General features: G+C 41.4%; 1 protein-coding gene across 1 annotated transcript in view; it reads left to right on the forward strand.

Annotated features, from left to right (window-relative positions):
- The first annotated feature begins 7,070 nt into the window (after positions 1 to 7,070).
- Positions 7,071 to 20,936, forward strand: part of sh2d6.L (SH2 domain containing 6 L homeolog) — a 28,058-nt gene continuing 14,192 nt past the window's right edge. The window contains exons 1-8 of the mRNA XM_018253443.2: positions 7,071 to 7,848; positions 8,352 to 8,377; positions 9,306 to 9,463; positions 9,765 to 9,781; positions 9,865 to 10,003; positions 10,220 to 10,278; positions 18,319 to 18,349; positions 19,013 to 19,141. Of these exons, the coding sequence (XP_018108932.1) occupies positions 7,684 to 7,848; positions 8,352 to 8,377; positions 9,306 to 9,463; positions 9,765 to 9,781; positions 9,865 to 10,003; positions 10,220 to 10,278; positions 18,319 to 18,349; positions 19,013 to 19,141 (724 nt within the window). The 5' untranslated portion in view covers positions 7,071 to 7,683. The remainder of the gene's footprint in view (positions 7,849 to 8,351; positions 8,378 to 9,305; positions 9,464 to 9,764; positions 9,782 to 9,864; positions 10,004 to 10,219; positions 10,279 to 18,318; positions 18,350 to 19,012; positions 19,142 to 20,936) is intronic.

Here is a 20,936-nt window from a genome sequence, read left to right on the forward strand (position 1 = left end):
CCTCCATTCACTACTCCCCCCTCTAATTACTACTCCCCCCCTCTAATTACTACCCCCCCTGCCAATGTTACCCCTATCTGTATCCTTTTATCGAACCTTTCCTCCATATATGTTCCTGTCCCCTCATGCCCTATGTACCTGTGCAACATTTACCGCCAATAACCCGCTTTCCTCAGCACAGCCGCCAGTTCCGGGTCACTGTTTAAAAGTCTCGCAGCGCCGTTAACTTGCAGCTACTTCATTCCTTCCGGACAGACAAACCTGACGTCACAATTCTCATCTCGCGAGACGTCTATTAAGCCTATATAAGCGCATTGACTCTGCTCGTAGTAACTTTTCAGTGAGGGATTGAGGTGGTGTCAGTAGCAGCAGCGTGACGTTTGCAGCATCTGGTCACTTATTCTTGTAATTTTTATTGTTTTGCTCGCAGCTCGTACCTTTATTATGGGAAAGAGAATAGTTCTTTTGTGGTGGTTGTGAGCCGTGCCTGTAGCCCTAGACTCAGGCCTCAGCTCTCAATGCTCGGCCAACATGAAGTCACTGAGTGTTTTCTCTGATCACTGACATTGCAGGGTGCAGGCAGCAGTGGATTAGTTTATTATGTATAAATCATGTATTTGTTCTGCTCACAGTTTATACATGTGTTGGGGAACTGAAATACTTTTGTTTTTCCTTGTTGCCCCAAATACCAGAGCCTCTTCTCCAAATATGACCTTGTTAAATGGCCACTAATCGGCCTGCCGTCTCTGCTCTAATATTGGATATCAAATCCCAAGCCTTTGTGTCATTCCCACTGACATAGATTTGTGGAATAAACAATTAGCACATTCATGAATGGAACTCTTTATATGAATTTCTCATTATATGATTGCTGTTTTAGCCTATGGGGGACCTCCTATTATTATTATTATTATTAACATGTATTTATATAGCGCCAACATATTGTGTAGCACTGTAAAGTAACTGTGATTATACAACTACATCACATGAATTACATACATAGAATATATGGAGTTACAAACATCACAATCAATACAGGTACAAAGAGGTGAGGAAGGCCCTATGCATAGGCATACAGTCTAAAGGGAAGGGAGTAATACACAAGGTGTGGGAGTGGGCAAGATCGAAGTAAGTGGGTGAGAAATGTGGTGTTGTATGTGGTGTTGTGTTTGGTAGTTAAGCAGAGTGAGGGTAGGCTTCTCGAAAGAAGTGCGTTTTCAGAGATTTTTTTGAAAGCAGAAAGGTTGGGAGAAAGTCGGACAGATCGTGGGAGAGCGTTCCAGAGGAGGGGTGCAGCCCTTCCAAAGTCTTGAATGCGAGCATGTGAGGAGGTAATGAGAGAAGAGTTGAGTAGCAGGTCAGTAGAGGAGCGAAGTAAGCGAGTGGGTGAGTATATAGAGATGAGTTCAGAGATGTAGGGCGGAGCAGAGTTGTGAAGTGCTTTGAAAGTCAGTGTCATTAATTTGAATTTGATTCTGAAAGGTAACGGAAGCCAGTGCAGGGATTGACAGAATGGCGAGGCAGAGGATGAGCGGTTGCTGAGGTGTATGAGCCTCGCAGCAGTGTTCATTATGGACTGGAGAGGTGACAGTCTCTGGAGGGGGAGGCCAATTAAAAGAGAGTTACAGTAGTCTAGACGCGATATGATGAGAGAGTGAATAAGAATTTTGGCAGCGTCTTGGGTGATAAATGATCGTATTTTGGATATGTTCCTTAGGTGGAAGTGACATGATTTAATAAGTGACTGGATATGAGGAGTGAATGACAGGGCAGAATCTAGGATAACCCCAAGGCACCGGGCCTGGGGAGAGGGGGTGATAGTGGAATTGTTAACTATGATGGATACTTCGGGGATGCTACTGGTGTTTCTTAGAGGAAAGAGAACCATTTCAGTTTTAGAGAGGTTTAATTTAAGGTAGCGTTGCGACATCCAGGTAGAGATAGCGGACAGGCAGGAGGAGACGCGAGTTAGGAGTTCTGGGTTGAGATCAGGAGATGAGAGATAGATTTGAGTATCGTCAGCATAGAGGTGGTAGTGGAAACCATACGAATTTATTAATTTGCCAAGGGAGGAAGTATAGAGGGAGAATAGTAATGGTCCCAGGACAGAGCCTTGAGGAACTCCAACAGAAAGAGGTAGGGGAGAAGATGATACTCCATTGTAGGAGACACTGAAGGAACGATTGGTGATGTAAGAAGAGAACCAGGACAGGGCTGTGTCACGAAGGCCAAGCGACTGGAGGGACTGGAGGAGGAGAGGGTGATCCACAGTGTCAAATGCGGCTGAGAGGTCAAGCAGTATTAGTAGTGAGAAATGATTGTTGGCTTTAGCGGTTAAAAGGTCATTAGTTAGTCGAGTCAGGGCAGTTTCCGTGGAGTGTTGTGGCTTAAAACCAGATTGTAGGGGGTCCAGCAGGTTATTGTCAGAGAGGAATGAGGTAAGTCGGTTGTAGACTAGGCGCTCAAGTAGTTTAGAGATGAAAGGTAGCAGAGAGATAGGTCGGAGGTTGTCAAGATTGGAGGGATCAAGAGAGGGTTTTTTCAGAATGGGGGTGACAAGAGCATGTTTTAGTTGAGAAGGAAACAGTCCAGTTGAGAGCGAAAGATTAAATAGGTGAGTTAAGGGTTTGATTAGACAAGGATTGATATTGCAGAGAAGTTTCGAGGGAATTGGATCAAGCGGGCAGGTGGTAAGGTGAGAAGAGGCCAGAAGCTTTGAGACTTCCTCATCAGTGACAGGGGTGAAGGAGCACAGGAGAGACTGGGCAGTGTGCAGGGAGGGTGGTGGAAGTCTAGGGGGGTTGAGTAGTGTAATGTCCCTTCTGATAGTGTCAATTTTGTTTTTGAAGTGCTCAGCAATATCTTGAGCAGAGACAGATGTGCATGGAGGGGGTGGAGAAGGGGAAAGGAGAGTGTTAAAGGTGGAGAAAAGTTGTGCTGGTTTTTTAGAAAGGGAGTTAATGAGTGAAGTAAAGTATGTTTGTTTGGCTTGGAAGAGGCTGGTGTTAAAGGAGCGCAGGGCGGATTTGTAGCTCCAAAAGTCTGATTCTGAACGGGATTTGCGCCAGCGACGCTCAAGTGCACGTGAGTGTCTTTGGAGCGCTTTTGTATGAGCAGTATGCCAAGGTTGAAGTGGTTTGGGTCGAGAACGTTTCGTTTTTATAGGAGCAAGCTCATTTAGGGCAGTGGTGAGAGTACTATAGTAGACAGAGGTAGCCACATTAGGACATGAGATGGCTGAGATATTAGAGTGAAGAGAGTCAAAGGAAGAAGAGAGATGTGACACGTCTACAGCTTGCAAGTCACGGTAAGTACGTGTTTGGGGAATAGCAGGGGGTGAGGAGGGAGTTAGTGAGAGTTGAAATGTGAGCATATTGTGATCAGAGAGGGGAAATGGGGAGTTAGTAAAATTGGAGGTTGAACAGAGTCTGGTAAATATGAGATCCAGAGCATTACCATTGGAGTGAGAGGGGGAGTCTGAGCACAAAGATAAGCCTAGGGAGGAGGTTAGTGAAAGAAGTTTAGAGACAGAAGAGTTGTTAATGTTGTTAACGGGTATATTAAAGTCACCTAATATGATGGATGGGATGTTAGATGAAAGAAAGTAAGGAAGCCAGGCTGCAAAGTTGTCCAGAAATTGTGCAGTTGGTCCTGGTGGTCGATATATAACAGCAATGCAGAGTGAAACAGGAGAAAAGAGCCTAATGCAGTGAGCCTCAAATGAGGAGAATGGTAAAGAGGGAACAGGTGGAAGAACTTTAAAAGTACAGCGGGGAGAGAGAAGCAAACATACCCCACCTCCAGGTCTGTTACCAGGTCTAGGAGTATGAGTAAGGTGTAGGCCCCCATAGGACAGGGCAGCAGGTGAGGCAGTGTCAGTAGGAGAGAGCCAGGTTTCAGTAAGCGCAAGTAGGTTAAAGGAATTTGCAATGAAATCGTCGTGTATAGCGGTGAGTTTGTTGCAAACAGATCTGGCATTCCAGAGAGCACATGAAAGATTAACTGGGTTTTTGGGTATAGGAGTAAGTGTTCTGTACTGATTGAATTTGCTCCGGAGAGAAGGAGCTCGTGGTCGTGATATAACTGGGATGGGGTAAGGGCCAGGGTTTGGGGAAATGTCCCCAGCTGCCAGCAATAGAAAGGAAAGATAGACTAAGTGAGAGTGGGATTTATAAGTCCTTGGTTTGTATGAAAAGGAGGAGTTTTGTGGAATAGCTAAACAGAGTACTTTATAAACTTCATGTGTGGAGAGGGAAGGAGAGGAGAGTAGAGAGGCTGAGATTTGTATAGAACTGGGATTTGATGGAGGAGGTAGTGAAAAATGTTTTGTGAAGCATGAGAGTGAAAGGAGGAGAAATGCAGGATAAAGCATGTTTGGAGTAAGAAGTAACAAACTAGCAGGTACAAGCAAATCTGTTTTCTTCTTATCCCAGATGGTTCGCTGTTGATTGCAGGGGAATCCGGTTCCTTTTGCCTTGTCAATGCCTTGTCCAACTGTCTTGTTTAACTGTCATTTCTAAGCACTTGTGAAATTTTAGCACTCGTGCCATGCCCCAGACACGAGTGCCATCCCCAATACTGGGTCTGAATTTATATGTAGCAGAATAAACAGTTGCAGTATATGGATATGGCAGTGTATGGATATAGCAGAATTACCAGAATAAACAGTTGCAGTATATGGATATGGCAGTGTATGGATATAGCAGAATTACCAGAATAAACAGTTGCAATATATGGATATGGCAGTGTATGGATATAGCAGAATTACCAGAATAAACAGTTGCAGTATATGGATATGGCAGTGTATGGATATAGCAGAATTACCAGAATAAACAGTTGCAGTATATGGATATGGCAGTGTATGGATATAGCAGAATTACCAGAATAAACAGTTGCAGTATATGGATATGGCAGTGTATGGATATAGCAGAATTACCTGTAGGAATGAGAAGAGATAGGAGTTAGTTCCATGGAACTGTCTTGTTTAACTGTCATTTCTAAGCATTTGTGAAATTTTAGCACTTAGGAAAGGTTAGCACTCGTGCCATGCCCCAGACTTCTAGAACCTATTTGGAGTCAATAGGTTGACTTTGAGAAATCAAAGCTTTTTGGGGGAAAAACGTCAAATCAAATGCGGTATTCCTTTGATTCGTACGATTCGAATAAGGCCAAATACGGACCTATTCGATTGAAAACGGACCGATTCGACCAAAAAAAAACTTCAACTTAATTTTGGTTGGTCTTTTTGACGTTTTTTTCAATTCGAAATTCAACCCTTGATAAATATGCCCCTATGTGTGGCAGTTAATGGGGACCCGTCACCCAAAATAATTATTCAAAATCCTATTTTATCACATTAGTCAAGCAAAATGAATTTTAGTTAGATGATATAAATTATTTGAATCTTGTTTCCTTCAGTCTGGGAATTCATAATTATAGCAAGCAGGCAGGAGCCATTTTGTGGACACTGTTATTAAGACAAGTCTTGTATCATCTCAGAATCTTGTTTGTGCACCAGAATAGGGGACCTGATGTCCATCCCCATGTCCTGGCTACACAATTAAATGGTAAAGAGAACATGGGAATGTGGGGAGAGCAGTGACATGTAGGAAGTGCTGAATGGAAAGTGAAAGTAATTGTCTGCCCCGCCTCTATGCCACTGACATAGAGGAGTGACAGACAATATTTGATTGACAGTTGAGATTTTTAAATAAGCTTACAACAGCTACGAATGCTTTAATAAAAAATAGAAATTGGATTTCATGTTTAATTTGAAAAGGACTTTTTTTATGCAGATTTGTGTCTGGGTGACAGGTCCACAAATTTGCTCCTTTGTGCAGTTTTCAGATGTTGAGTTATGTAACTCTCCACTTAATCCCAGCTTTACAGCCCCCTCACACCACTCATTACCAATAACACTCTGTACCCTGCCCACTTGTACTTGGCACTTTTCCTTAAATTTCAATGGTTTCTATACCCCATATGGGTTTATTTACGTGACTCCATAAAAGTGCTTGAAACAATTTCCGCTCATAGCCCTGCCCTTTACGTCTATACCACAGGCCACAGCCATTAATAAAGTATATATTTAATATAGCCAATATAGTGCCTCACATTAATTATTTAGGCACCATATAGTAAGTGTGGCAGGTTGGCGGGTTTCTTTTTTTTGGATCAAACAACACCCTCACTCACCTACTCTCAGATATAAAGAGCCAAACATGATAAGATCTGCTGTTTGGGGAGGTCACCAAACAAGCAGATCTCAACTCAATATGCCCACTAACATCTGGGAGATATCAGCTTATTCCGAACCCCAGAGCCGAACAATCGAATTACAACAAAGTGAATGGGCGCAAAAGGGTCGTAGGACCGCATCAACTATCTAATGCGCTCCTGGATCGCAGGAAAAATCAAACCTGCCTGATCAATATCTGGCCGTTTTTTGGCCTGATGTTGATCGGTGGGACCCGTCGGAAGCCCACTCACAGACAGATAAGCTGCTGAATTGATCTATTCTAAAGGACCTATATCAGAAGCTTTAACCTGCCCGTGTATGGCCACCCTTACAAAATGCAGAAGAGCTATTTTTTCCCCAGAAGATATGACTATCCTATCCATTATTCAGTACTTTGCTTGTTTCTGCACCATTTTTCTCATTGTGCAGGTGTGTGAACATCCTCAAAGCGAACACAAAAGTATTTTAAAGGCAAGGGTGGCAATCTGCACCCTTCCCCCAGCAACTTTAGTTTAAGGATGTTAAGGTCTGGTGTTGGCAGCAGACATCAGTAGGATCAGCAGCAAATTGTGGAATCTCTCCAGGGCATTCCTATCATTAATTTCTTAATGGGCTCTCCTCCGCAAAGACCAGGGGATGCATCAATTACGCGAAAAGGTGCCACACAGACTGCAGAATTGTGCTGCTACTTTTTATTACACAACATGTTCCAGTTCACATGGACATTGGAGAAATAGTTCATGTGATCCGAAACATGATGTGTAATAAAAAGTAGCAACACAGTTCTGCGGCCCGTGTGGCTCCCTTCGTGTCTTCTAGTAGGATTAGCAGTGGTAGTAAGATTTCCAACTCTAGGCAGCACTTCCCGGTGGCCTGTTTGCAAAATGCAAAAATCTACTGTATAGTTGCTGTGTGTTACTCCACCTGGAGCAAACTTTTCCATTTGATTTCATGCATGCGATGGATTGGAGTGAAACAAAATACTGGTGCCCAAAGAAGCTGTCTACAGCCTGAAAAAAAAGAGAAATTTGACATATAATGAATTGTTAAATTTTTTTTGTTTGAATGTTATACTAATTGTATAAAATTTGACAATGAATGCTGGACAAGGTGACTCAACATCTCAATTAAAGGGATACTGAAACCATTTATTTTTTCTTCACACATCACTTGGTTTTGGCACTGCATAAATATAAAATATGTTTTGTTATTATTAATGGAAAACACTACCTCTGCATTTGTTATACTTATGCATGTTGTAGGTATAAAGGGAAATGCTAAGCAAACTGATTAAAGATCACACAAAGAAGCATTGTCTATTTGTACCTGCTGCTTCCCTTTTGCTTCTACTGGTATATGCAAATAGCAAGCAAATTCAGGGGGATATATTTGGCCAGCTGTTTAAAAACACAAACAAAGGCAAAGCGACAGCCTAGTACCTGGGAATGATACAGATATATCCACATTATATCTATACACCTTCAGACATGCATAAAGACTCCGAGGCCTACAAGCAGACCTATAACTATGAAACAGACAGGAACTCTCGCATAACCATACAAAGCCAATGTTACACCGTCAACCAGTGCCAGAGTGACATGGAGGACAAGGTGAGACAATGGACTTCTCTTTGGATATAAGTGCAAAGTCACATGGATGTATGAATATGCAACTGGGGGCAGCAGTACATTTTGGAGATGCGCCTTGCTCATGGGGTATAATCTTGAATCTGGTAGCAGTCTGACTGCAAAAAACTGGGGCTGCTGAGAACGGTAATCCAAATACAGGAGGTGTATGTCAATGCATGATGTAGTGTTACTCTAACTGCAAGGATATCCTCATTTGTGCAATTTATGTGCAAATCTGCAGAAGCAGGACCAAACTGCTTTTTTCTTGCCTAGAAATGAAGTGCCACAATACTGCTTTTAATAATATAAAAAAAGGCATGTAACAGGAACTTAGAGCAGACAAATATAAACCTAAATGCATGAAAACCAGTTAATCTCAGTGTTTTACAGGTAAGGCGTCCATAACTCCTGCCACAGAGTATGCATTTGGTAGAGTATGTGGAATTTATATAGTATGGTAATGGATCTCTACTTCTCCTTTCTAGAGCACATTTGGAAATGGCAAAAACTTGTGAGTATCATAAATATTTCATTATTTTATTCCATAAATAGGTAGGGGGTTAATTGCTGTATAGTGGAGTGGTTATAGTAGCTTCTGGGAAGAGGATATGGCTGTGGGATAGTAGGTATAGTAGGGAGAGATGGTACCTATAGTAACTGGGATAATAGTCTTTGGGAAGGGACTGTGACTGTGGGATAGCAGGTATAGTAGGGAGAGATGGTGCCTATAGTAACAGTGGGATAATAGTCTCTGGGAAGGGAGTGTGACTGTGGGATAACAGGTATAGTAGGGAGAGATGGTGTCTATAGTAACAGTGGATAATAGTCTCTGGGAAGGGACTGTGGCTGTGGGATAGCAGGTATAGTAGGGAGAGAGGGTGCCTATAGTAACTGGGATAATAGTCTTTGGGAATGGACTATGACTGTGAGATAGCAGGTATAGTAGGGAGATATGGTGTCTATAGTAATAGTGGGATAATAGTCTCTGGGAAGGGACTGTGACTGTGGGATAGCAGGTATAGTAGGGAGAGAGGGTGCCTATAGTAACTGGGATAATAGTCTTTGGGAAGGGAGTGTGGCTGTGGGATATCAGGTATAGTAGGTAGAGATGGTGCCTATAGTAGCAGTGGGATATTAGCATCTCGGAAGGAACTGTGACTATGGGATAGTAGGGAGAGATGGTGCCTATAGTAGCAGGTATAGTAGGGAGAGGTTGTGCAGGTATAGTAGGGAGAGGTTGTGCCTATAGTAGCTGTGTGGAAAACAGGCATAATGAATTGAGATGGTGCCTGTATTAATGTGGATAATAGTCTGTGTCAATAGCGATGGTTTGTATTTGTAAACACTTTGCCCAGACTGGTGCCTTGGCTCTGGCAACATTACACACTGGAGTGTTGAATGTAAAAGCCTTACAATTGAATTTTTTTAATTCCTTTCAGGTCTCGTCTACCCCCTCTACCCCCAAGCAAACCATTTAAGACAACACCATTGCCAACTACATTATCAAACCCCATTCTTTATCTGAAAGAAAGTCGGGAGATGCTGGAGAGTGTAGTTCAACAACAGATGGAGAACCTCAGATTAAAGGGCCCTGGAGGTACAATTCAGAAACAGTATTTCTCATTAAGGGTTAGATGCTCAGTAACTCATTAGGATGCATGTAAAAGGCAACAAAACAGACAAATTATTCTTGTTTTTTAAAGAACCCGCTGCATATATCTAGTCCGCTGGTGATTGATCTATCTGTACAAACTAAATACCAGAATGTGCCACTATGTGGATGTATATTTCGGTGGGAGAATGTGCAGTTATGGGGAGGAGAGGTTTGCTGATATAAGTAGCATAATATACTGCCATTTTGTGCCCAATGCTAAAATCATGTCTCTGTCTTTTCCCAGGATGTGAGGTGCAGGAGGTAAGTTGACTCTGTGTTTTATAGCCAACCCCTATATATCAAGCCTGGAATCATTTTACATTTACATCTAATGCTGCCTTTAGGTGGAGGAAGACTCTGATGATGATATTGATGACATAGAGGAAGACGAGTCAGACTTGTATGAACCCCCTCCATGTGACTTGCAAAGCAGAGAACTTCCTCCAATCTGGACGCCCCAAGAACACCATAGAATGTATTCGGGTAAAAAGACAAATGCAAACTGTACAACAACAGGGAAGGTAGTAAAATGGAACTAAATGATGATTCATGAAATTAGGGCTCCATTGGTGAATGAGCTGTTGTAAACTGAACAGTGCAAATTAAACATTAATTCTAATAGTTTTCAAATAATGGGATGATGACAATCCATTCTAACAATGTCATAATGTTATTTTCTTTTATGGATTTTCTACCTAGATCGCACTTTTGGGGGATCCATACCTCAAGTGCCACCCAAACCAGAACGTGGCCAAAAGGTAACTACTGATATGGATTTAAAATGCCAATTCACCCTAAAATTACATTTTAGCATGATATAAAGTGGCTGCAATTGGTCATTAATCTGAGGCATAACTAGAAATTACTGGACTGCTAAGCAATATATATGGGAAGTTTTGGTCCTCGCTGTGTAAAATTTGTATTGCAAAAAGCAACTGATATTACACACAGTAAGGACCAACAAGATCCCCCTACATGGCTGCTAGTAGCTACGGGGTTACTTCCTTGTCTTTATTATATATTTTTAGTGTTTTATTAAATGATTTTACATATTGTTCTCCAGTTTGGAATTAAGGTTATCGTGTTGCCATTGGGTGTCCAATTGCTTAGAATATATTGTTTAATTTCAAGATGAATTATAAAGGAAGAACATCAGGAAGACCACCTGTTATAATATATAATTATAGTAAATTTTCGATATATAGAATTCTTCCAACAAGGGAGTTTGATGCTACTGTAGAGCTGTGGCGTATGCTGCAGCTGGCTGCACTCCCTTTATTTCACCACAAAGTGGTACTGTTATGCAAGCTTAAAACAGTTTTCTCTTTGATAGTTTACCATTATATTATGGATATGTGTAACTCATGTGCTCAATTATTATTTATGTATATATCTATTTATATTGCACTACTTGTATACACAGTACTGTACATTTTTGTAGTGTTTGAATATTACAGACAGGGGCAGCAACCACTGCATAACAGGGTTAACATGTAGAGTTCCAAGTGGCATTTGACAAAGTAGGACGGTGGCCCCGGTTCCATAAAGCTTACAATCTAACTTACAGGCATACATTGGGGGTATAGAATATTTGGTTCTTGGCAAGTATTTTATTATTTTTGGGAAGGGGTTAAGGTGTTTATATTGCACTAACTATGGGGTTTATCAGAAACCTTACACTGTATGGTCGTCGCTTCCATCTGCGCCCCAACACTAACCCCTCCCTTAATGGCATCTCATCTCTCTGTTAAGGGAGAATTCAACCCTAAACTTAAAAAACCCTACCCTACATAGACCCCCCTCCCTCCTCCCCCTAGCCTAAGTGTTACCCCGGGCAAATGTGCCTAACGTTTTACTTACCCCTCTGTGCAGATTCAGGCATCGGCGTTCACAGACACCATTGTTATGTTTTGGGTAGCCGAGGATGAGTAGAGTATGACAGTGCTTTATTAGCAGGCTCATGCAGGCATTACACAACAGTAACTTTCACTTTTAAGCTGTCAGGAAGTATGCACAGTGTAGTATAACTACAGGCCATTTGTATAAACACCACATATTCCCCCTATAGTAGGAAAGCATTTGGGCAAATGTAATAAACAACAACAATGCATCTTAAAGCAATAATATACATTATTCACATCACATAGTCCTGGGTCCATGGAGGTAGTTTTCTGATTCTCTCAGTACGCCTTATAGGTTCACTTTCTTCAGGTACTAAAAAATTTTTATATCAAAAGATATCTATCCCAAGGCTTTTCATTAGTAAAAATATATTATTTATTGATATTCACATTAAAAATTACATACATACTGACCCCACATGGCCCACCTTACGCGTTTCGTACCCTCCGGCAAATTCCTTCTGGGTACCCTGCCATATGCACAGTAGGTCATCTATATGGCAGGGTACCCAGAAGGAATTTGACGGTTTTGTAAAGGATATCAACAAGAATGATTTAAATTTGGGGTTCACTAGTCAATTTAGCCCAAACTTAAATAGAATTCTTAGATGTAATGCTGTTGGTAGAAGGCAATGTAATAAATACGAGTATTTTTCGCAAACCCTGTAGTGGCAACACTCTTCTGCATGCCTCGTCCTGTCATCCTAAAAAGCTAATAGAGGGAATACCGGTTGGACAATTCCTGAGGCTTCGTAGAAATTGTTCCACAAATAGAGATTTTGGGTGCCAGGCACGAGATATGCAGTCGAGATTTCTGGAGAGAGGCTATAAGCAAAAAACTATACAGAAAGCATTCCAGAGAGCCAAAGGGAGTGATAGAAAGGATCTGCTTAAAGCTGGTGCAAAAAAAAACAAAAGTCAGAATTGGTCAGATAAGGTGGCACTTACCACCAGATATAGTAAAATTTTTTTCGAAATTTCCAGAATCATAAAAAAATTTCTGCCTATCCTCTATGGTGATGAGCACTTTTTCAGGGTATTGAGCCAGGGGATTAGTATTATCCCTAAACGTGCTCATACCCTGAAAGACATGCTATCGCCTAGTCAATAGGTAACTATAGATGTGGGAGCCGCAGGTGTATAACTTGTAAACATATGAAGGTATCTAAGAGATTCAAATCAACAGTGACAGGGAGGGAATTTGATATTAAAGGATACATCAGTGTAACACCACCTTTGTGATCTATTTGATCACATGTTTGAAGTGCCAGTTACAATATGTGGGGTGCACGACTAGAAAATTGAAGGAGTCAGATTAGGAGTGAGGGGGGGGGACCATCTGAGCCTTTTGGAAAGGAGAGAGATGTTTTGGATTTTCCATTTGGGAACGCGTTTGCCCTTAGGACTTAATTATGAGTTCGATGTTACCTGCTATATCTGAACATGACAGAGTAGAAACCTGTTTTAAGTATTTGAAATATCTTTATTGGTGAAAGAGTGATGGCTTTTATGGTTAATAATATGTGCAAAGTGGTTGATGTAAATTACTTTTGATAATTATACACTATTAATATGATATGTTGTATAATAATTTAATCAACATTGTTAAACTTAAAACATTACTTGAATTTACAATATGCGATGCATAGAATAAGATACGAATGCCCCACAGAGGCAGTTTTGGGATTGTATAAAGAAAATAGGGTTAATCCCCTTTGACTTTTGATAATATATTTTGATAATAATTATTTAAATAATATATTTTTACTAATGAAAAGCCTTGGGATAGATATCTTTTGATATAACAAATTTTTAGTATGTGATTGCCTGTGAACTGGGGCAAATCCCTTTGTCTTAATTGGGGATTAACAGAGATAAGATGTGGACTCCCAACGATGAATGTTCACTTTCTTCAGGCCCATTGCAGTTGACATCAGGAATAGGAAAATGTCTGTCATCAAATGGAGCTTCTCCAAAGTCATTCCTAACGGGAGCAAGATGACTTGCATTCCATATGCGACCATCAGACAGTTCATACGTGTATGGTCCTCGCTGGCGTCTCACTTAAATTGGTGTAGTAAATTTAGATTGTCCTTGTTTCAGTATTCCTGGTTTCTTAATTCTGACTAAAGATCCAGGCTGAAAGTGCACTTCTCTTGCACCATGTTTTCTGTCCGTATAAGCCTCGCATTTGGCTTGTTGACGTTTGACAATGTCAGCAGTAGACGATTTTGTAGGCACAACATTTTGTGGAAGCTTGAGGTCTGCAACATGTAACTTAGTGTGCATCTGTCTGCCATGTAATAATTCAGCTGGAGATGATTGGGTCATTGCATGGCGCGTTGCTCTGTAGTTATGTAGGAACTCTGTTGTACTTTCCAAGATTTCCCAGTAAGATTTGCTGTCTGTAGTGCTTCCTTCAGACTTCTGTTGAATCGCTCGATTTCTCCATTTGCTTGTGGGTAATACACTGAAGATTTTCTTTGCCCAATATTCCTCTCTCTCAGAAAGGATTCAAACTCATATGAGACAAACTGTGGTCCGTTGTCTGATATTAACTCCTTTGGATTACCTTCTCTGCTGAAGACTGTAGACAGAAATGTTATTACTGTAGCTGATGTTATATGAGATACAGTATAGTTCTCATAGTCTTTGTTTTGTACGTACAATTCCTTGATGAATCTCATGTGCAAGTTGTATGAGCTTTTCTCGCAAGGTTTCTGGTACCAGTAAACAGTGAGCTCCACGGATAACATAGCCATTTACTAAGGACAGTTCGTGTCTAATCCTGTAGTAAAGTTGAAGATCAGACTGAGTTTCTTCTCAGCATTTGGCCATTTGCTTTGTAAAATGTCCCATAGTTTTACTTGAATTGGATATGTGAGGCAATTTTTCTTAAAATCAGCAGCTGTAACTGTAGATGTTAGTAAATCAGTCAATGCTACAACTTCTATGTCCTCATCTAGTGTATCAGAAGCTGCAGGTAAAGGTAACCGTGACAAACAATCAGCAGTAACATTTTTCAAACCTGGTTTGTATTGCATTTTGTAGTTGAAATACAGTAGCTGTGCTGACCATCTAGCTATACGCATTCCATCTCTTCCTAGTCCTTTTGTTGTAAGCAGTGTAGTTAAAGGACTATGATCAGTGCATAAGGTATATTCTATCCCATAGTTAGGTTCTCCATTTTTCTGTTGCCCAAACACATACTAGAGCTTCTTTTTCAACAGTGGAATACTTATGCTCTGTCTCTGTAAGTGTTCTGGATGCATTGCAACAGTTTTCTCTGTATGATCAGCATGGATCTGTGTGAGAACTGCACCAACGCCATAGTCTGAAGCATCTGTAGTAACCATAGTGGGTAGTGCAGGATCAAATAAAGCTAGCACTGGACTGTTCACAATTAGCTGTTTCGCTATTTCAAAGCTATGTTGAGCAGACTCTGACCACACCAGACTTAACGTTCCACGTAGTAGTGCTCTAAGTGACTCCACAACTGAAGCATAGTTGGGAATAAAGTTAGAATACCATGAAGTAAGACCTAAGAAAGTTCATAAGCTCTGGAAATCAGATGGAGGAGGTGCTTGTTTAACAGCGTTGACATGGTCAGGGTCAAGCAGTAATCCATCTTGTGAGATTATGTGACCCAGAAATGACAGCTGAGTTTGTCTGAAGTGGCATTTGGAAAGGTTCAGTTTTAGTCCTGCAGAATCAATGCATTTCAGAACCTTTTCTAGGTACTTATCATGAAGATCCATAGTTGGAGCTTAGACAATTATATCATCCAAGTAGCATTCTACACCAGGTATGCCATGGAGTATAGAAGACATCAGTCTTTGAAAACAACTCGGTGCTGAAGCCAGTCCACGCTTGAACCGAAACAAACCATCATGGGTGATAAATGCAGTGAGGTCTCTGCTTTCCTCATGCAGTAATACTTGATGATAAGCACTCTGAAGATTCAGAGAAGAAAAGAATTTTGCTCCTCGGAGTTCTGAAAATATTTCCTCTATGTGTGGCAAGGGATGATCATAACAACTGCTTTATTAGGTTCACGGAGATCAACACACAATCGAATACCTCCAGTTTTCTTCATTGTTACAACAATTGGTGAAACCAATTCAGAGGATTCTGATTTTTCAATCACATCTTGCTCTACCAGTTTCTTTTGTTCCTGTGAGACAGTCTCCCTTATAGAGTAGGGCAATCGCCTCAATTTCTGGCGTACTGGTTTTACATCTGGTCTCAACTTTGTGTACAAAGTTCTTTGGACACCCCAGTGAAGTGTTGCTTTGTGGTGAAATTTTAGACACTGGCTGTGTGACAGGCACTGGTGCTGTAGTAATGAGACCATCAACTAATTGTAAGTTTAATGCAGCAAAGAGATCCCTTCCAAGTATAGCAGTACCCTTATTCACAATGTAAAAGTCACATTTTGCAGTAGTTGATTCAAATTGTACAGTCATTGGCAAGCAACCAAGCACAGGGATTGGATCCTTTAAGTAACTGACCAGTTTCAGGGCAGGTGCAACATGCGGATCTTTTGCAAAAATATCCTTTGGTTGTATAGAAACATCTGAACCTGTATCAAGCATCAGGTTAATGGAGTGTTCCTTGTTAGCAGAAGCAGTACTGACACTGATTTATAAATTTATAATCCCTTTCCTTAGCACTGTATTTTGCCTGTGACTGTGCATTATTAGGCTACAGTGTTGAATTCACAGTCTGTACATTCCCAGCAGTTCCCTGACTGAGAGTTGTAGCCTCTACCACTGCTGTTTCAATTTGGCTAGCAACTGTAATAGCCTTTGCAAGGGTTAAATCCTGCTCTAGGAGCAGTCTCTCTCTAAAGCGAGGTGAGTTTGTTTTTTTCCACTATTTGGTATCTTAGCATTTTATCTGATAGATTCCCAAAGTCACAAGTAACAACCAGCTCTCTCAAAGCTGCTACAAATTGTTCTGTGGATTCTCCATACGTTGTCCACGTTGGCGGAATTTATATCTTTCAGCAATCACATTTACTCTTGGCACGAAAAAGTTCTTTATAGCAGTAAGAGCTGTTTCATAAGTATCATCAGGTAATGGTAATGTATAGAATATACGCTGTCCCTCTGCTCTCAGGTAGTGAATAAGTAAAGCACTCTTTCTAGCAGCAGAAATCTCTCCTTTGTCAGCAACAATAATGTAATTTTCAAACATACGATTCCAAGCAGTAAAAGGTATGGTAGGCTCACCAGGGTTTAGAAGAAAAGGTGCAGGCTGCTGCAGAGGTAGAAGAGCCATCTCGTCGTCAATTTGTTATGATTTGGGTAGATGAGGATGAGTAGAGTATTACAGTGCTTTATTAGCAGGCTCATGCAGGCATTACACAACAGTAACTTTCACTTTTAAGCTGACAGGAAGTATGCACAGTATAAGTCTGGGCACAGTGATATCTACAGGCCATTTGTATAAACACCACAGCCATCTTCTTCTCCCCCTCGGAAATCTTCAGAATGAGACCAGCATGTTGGCTCATGCGTAGTTGGAGCAATTGCTGAAGCGCCGGTTTCATTATGAAGATTACTGAATCGGCTGAAGATGCCGCCCTTTTACTCCAATGCCAGAATCTAATTAAAACATTAGGGGCATTTGCCTGGGGTAACACTTGGGCTGGGGGGGAGGAGGGAGGGGGTATATGTAGGGTAGGATTTTTTAAGTTTAGAGTTGAATTCTCCTTTAATTTTGTATTCATGTCCTGAAAAAGTTTTGGACATTATATTTTTATTATTATTATTTACCTCCCCTTTAAAGGTAAACACATCACTCTGCTTTTGGTGTTAATGGTATGGCATATAGGAGAGACAGAAGCATCAGGCTGAATGAATTTGGCCATGAACTGACTCCCTTTAAGCACACCTTAAAGGTGGCCATTCACAATAAGATCCGCTCGTTTGACAAGGTTGCCAAACGAGCAGATCTTAACCTGATATGCCCACCAAAGGCAGAGTGATATCGGGTTAATCGGATTGTTCGGTCCAAGGCGGAAACAATTGAATTACAACAAAGAAAAAATGGGGGCCGATTGGAGGAAGACTGCATCAATTAGCCAATGTGGTCCTCGGTTGCCAAGAAAAATCAAACCTGCCCGATCAATATCTCATAGGTTTTTGTCCTGATATCAACCGGGGAGACTTGTCGGAACACCCCATACAAGGACACCCTAAAGGACCAATATCGGCAGCTTTAATTTGCCCGTGTATGGCGACCATTAAAGAGTCATTTGAAGTTGATATTTGGATAATTGTATAATAATTTGGATAATTGTAATTCGTATCTGCTTTATCAGTGAGTCACTGGTGTACCTGTAAGGCTATTGTGAAATGTGGTAAGTAATGAGCATAATAAGGGTGTGACATGATGCTATAATCTTAACAATTAGATTGTTACTGCTATGTATGTGTTGCCAAGCACATATAACTTCCTGATGAGGAAATAGGGGTGTTGTTAACTCAGAGCCTCCCTAGGGGAATTGTAGGCCTAGAACTGTCTTTTATTTTCTTGCTTAGAGAGGAATAATAGAGGAGTAACAGAAATAGGACAATTAAGTTTTAATTGTTTCGTTTTTAAAAGTTTCGTGCCTTACTATGCTTTATACTGTATCTTTATTTTATGTGGTGTTTCAGCTCAAATTATGCTATTGTGGTGGTACCTTGAGTTTATTAGGTGAAGAAGAGAACATCAGGAACCAAGGCACCTGCTTCTCACCTGCTTAAAGGGACATGCAAAATGTATACCTTGCATAAGTTCTAAGGACACAGTGCGTGAATTAAACATGAACGGGTTACCAGAGCTGAGGAGTATCTCTTATTTCCAAACAGGAATCTTAATTAATTAAATATTTTTGTCTGTCCACAGAACCCCTGGCCACAAGGAGCAAAATATGAAGGTGAGTGACTGCTGATTTCCAGACTTCTTTTAGGGCCGTATCTGCCATAAAGTCACCCGTGAGCCTGCACCTCGGGCAGCAGCTTTAGGTGAGCCTAATACAGAGGTATCTATATAGTAAATACAGAAATCACTGAAAAATATATATATATAGAAATCTAATTCTACTCAGGCCCTCTCCTATTTATCTTCTATTCTGACTTCAAAACTAGCTAATTTTAAAAAAAATGTTGTTATGATAGCATTGTTTATATAACGCTAAACATTCATTTAAGGTCAATTACCCTTAAAGCCACAGTGCACTCATTCTTATTGGGTGCTGGGCAATTTCTTATTGTAATGTTGCTGAAGTTCCATCATAAGTTTTGAGAGCTGAGGGGAAAAGGATATATTTTGTGTTGAACAATCAACATTACATTTATATAGTGAATAAACTCCTCATGTCATGGAACTCCGAGATAACTTCTAATATCCTCATATTTTGCAACTGGGGGTCCATTATTTATTATAATACACACGTTTCCGTGAGTCATGTGACAGAACTGACATCAGAACTCACTGTTTATAACTGATGACATCAGAACTCATGAATTTACAAGATATTCATGGCTTTTGTGTATTATATCACCATTAATAATATTTCCAATCATCTGCTCATTTGTAGCTCTGTTCCCAACCAGACCTGCAGTTCTTCCAAAACGAGCTCCTCCTCTACCCCCTGCTGACCGCAGGATGTCTCTTCCTTGCCCTGTTCTGCATTCTGCCCCACCTGGTGCAATGGAAGACGAGGATGGTAAGATAGTCGGGTATCCTTCTATACTACTGTTGCTCCACACAAGGCCTTTATCACCTACATTCTGAATGTAGTCTGCCCTGTAGGCATGCACATATTGTAATTTGTCACTATCAAATACCTCATCATGTACAGTATTTATATAGTGCCTGGAAGGTTTGTTATAAAATAACATAACAATCATGGGTCGCAGAATTAACCTGGGGAATTTTCTGTTCACAAGGGCTTACAATCTAAAGGCTAGGGGATCAGACTATATCAGATGTGCCAAAGGTGCATAGGTATTAGCAATTCAGACCAGACAATGTTCTTTGAATGATTTATTTTCTTAGATGAAACACGGCTCTTTAATTTACATTCTGCACAATGGAGTCAAACAAATAATGCATAGAAAATGAATGTCAATTACAAAATGAAGAGGTAAATTCAAAATAACCAAATCAACCCTGCAACATTTCAATAAATACTCCAACTGCTTCGGTTAAGTCTTTGCCTTCAATTCCTTCAATGATGTTAGGTTTTATGTACATATCCAAAATACGATCATTTATCACCCAAGATGCTGCCAAAATTCTTATTCACTCTCTCGTCATATCACGTCTAGACTACTGTAACTCTCTTTTAATTGTTCTTCCCTGCCAGAGACTGTCACCTCTCCAGTCCATAATGAACACTGCTGCGAGGCTCATACACCTCAGCAACCGCTCCTCCTCTGCCTCGCCATTCTGTCAATCCCTGCACTGGCTTCCGCTACCTTTCAGAATTAAATTCAAATTAATGACCATGACATTCAAAGCACTTCATAACTCTGCCCCACCCTACATCTCTGAACTCATCTCTATATACTCACCCAACAGCTTACTACACTCCTCTACTGACCTGCTACTCAACTCTTCTATCATTACCTCCTCACATGCTCACATTCAAGACTTTGCAAGGGCTGCACCCCTCCTCTGGAACTCTCTCCCATGGTCTGTCTGACTTTATCCCAACCTCTTTGCTTTCAAAAGATCTCTTAAAACGCACTTATTTAGAGAAGCCTACCCTCACTCTGTTTAGCTAACAAATGCAATACCACATACAGTACCACATCTATCACCCACGTAATTCTGATCTTGCCCACTCCCACACCTGGTGTCTTATTCCCTTCACTTTAGATCAGAGCCGGGCCAACCCGGCCAGGCGCCCTAGGCAACGTCGCCGGGCACGGCGCCGGCTTAGTGTGCGCCGGCGCGCATGCGCGAAAATACGCACCGGCGCGCATGCGCGAAACCACGTGCAAGCGCATTTAAAACAGAGATTACCGACGCCAGTCAGGGAGACACAGGACCGGACACGGGGTAGGCGACAGAGCAGGTACGTGCCTCGCGCCCCCCTCAGCTTTGCGCCCTAGGCACGTGCCTACTCTGCCTACCCCTAGTTCCGGCTCTGCTTTAGATTGTAAGCTCTTTTGCACAGGGCCTTCCTCACCTTTTGTACCAGTATTGTTTGTGATGTATACAGGTCCGCCATCCGGGGGGGACAGGGGGGACAAGCGTACTGGGCCCGGGCATGAAGGGAGGCCCATCAGCGCTGCATTTTTTGAAGATCCGGGCCCCCCTTACGAGCACCCGAGCTGTACGTCTTGCCTCTGCGTGTTGCCGAATGCGGAAGTGCCGAAAAGCCAAAGCCGATGCGCTGAAAAGACCCGAAGTCACGAAAACAGCCAAAGTCCCGAAGTGCCGAAAAGACCCAAAGTCACGAAAACAGCCGAAGTCCTGAAGCGGCGCAAAGACCCGAAGTCACGAAAACAGCC

The sequence above is a fragment of the Xenopus laevis genome, chromosome 3L (genome assembly GCF_017654675.1).
Source record: "Xenopus laevis strain J_2021 chromosome 3L, Xenopus_laevis_v10.1, whole genome shotgun sequence".
Lineage (NCBI taxonomy): Eukaryota > Metazoa > Chordata > Amphibia > Anura > Pipidae > Xenopus > Xenopus laevis.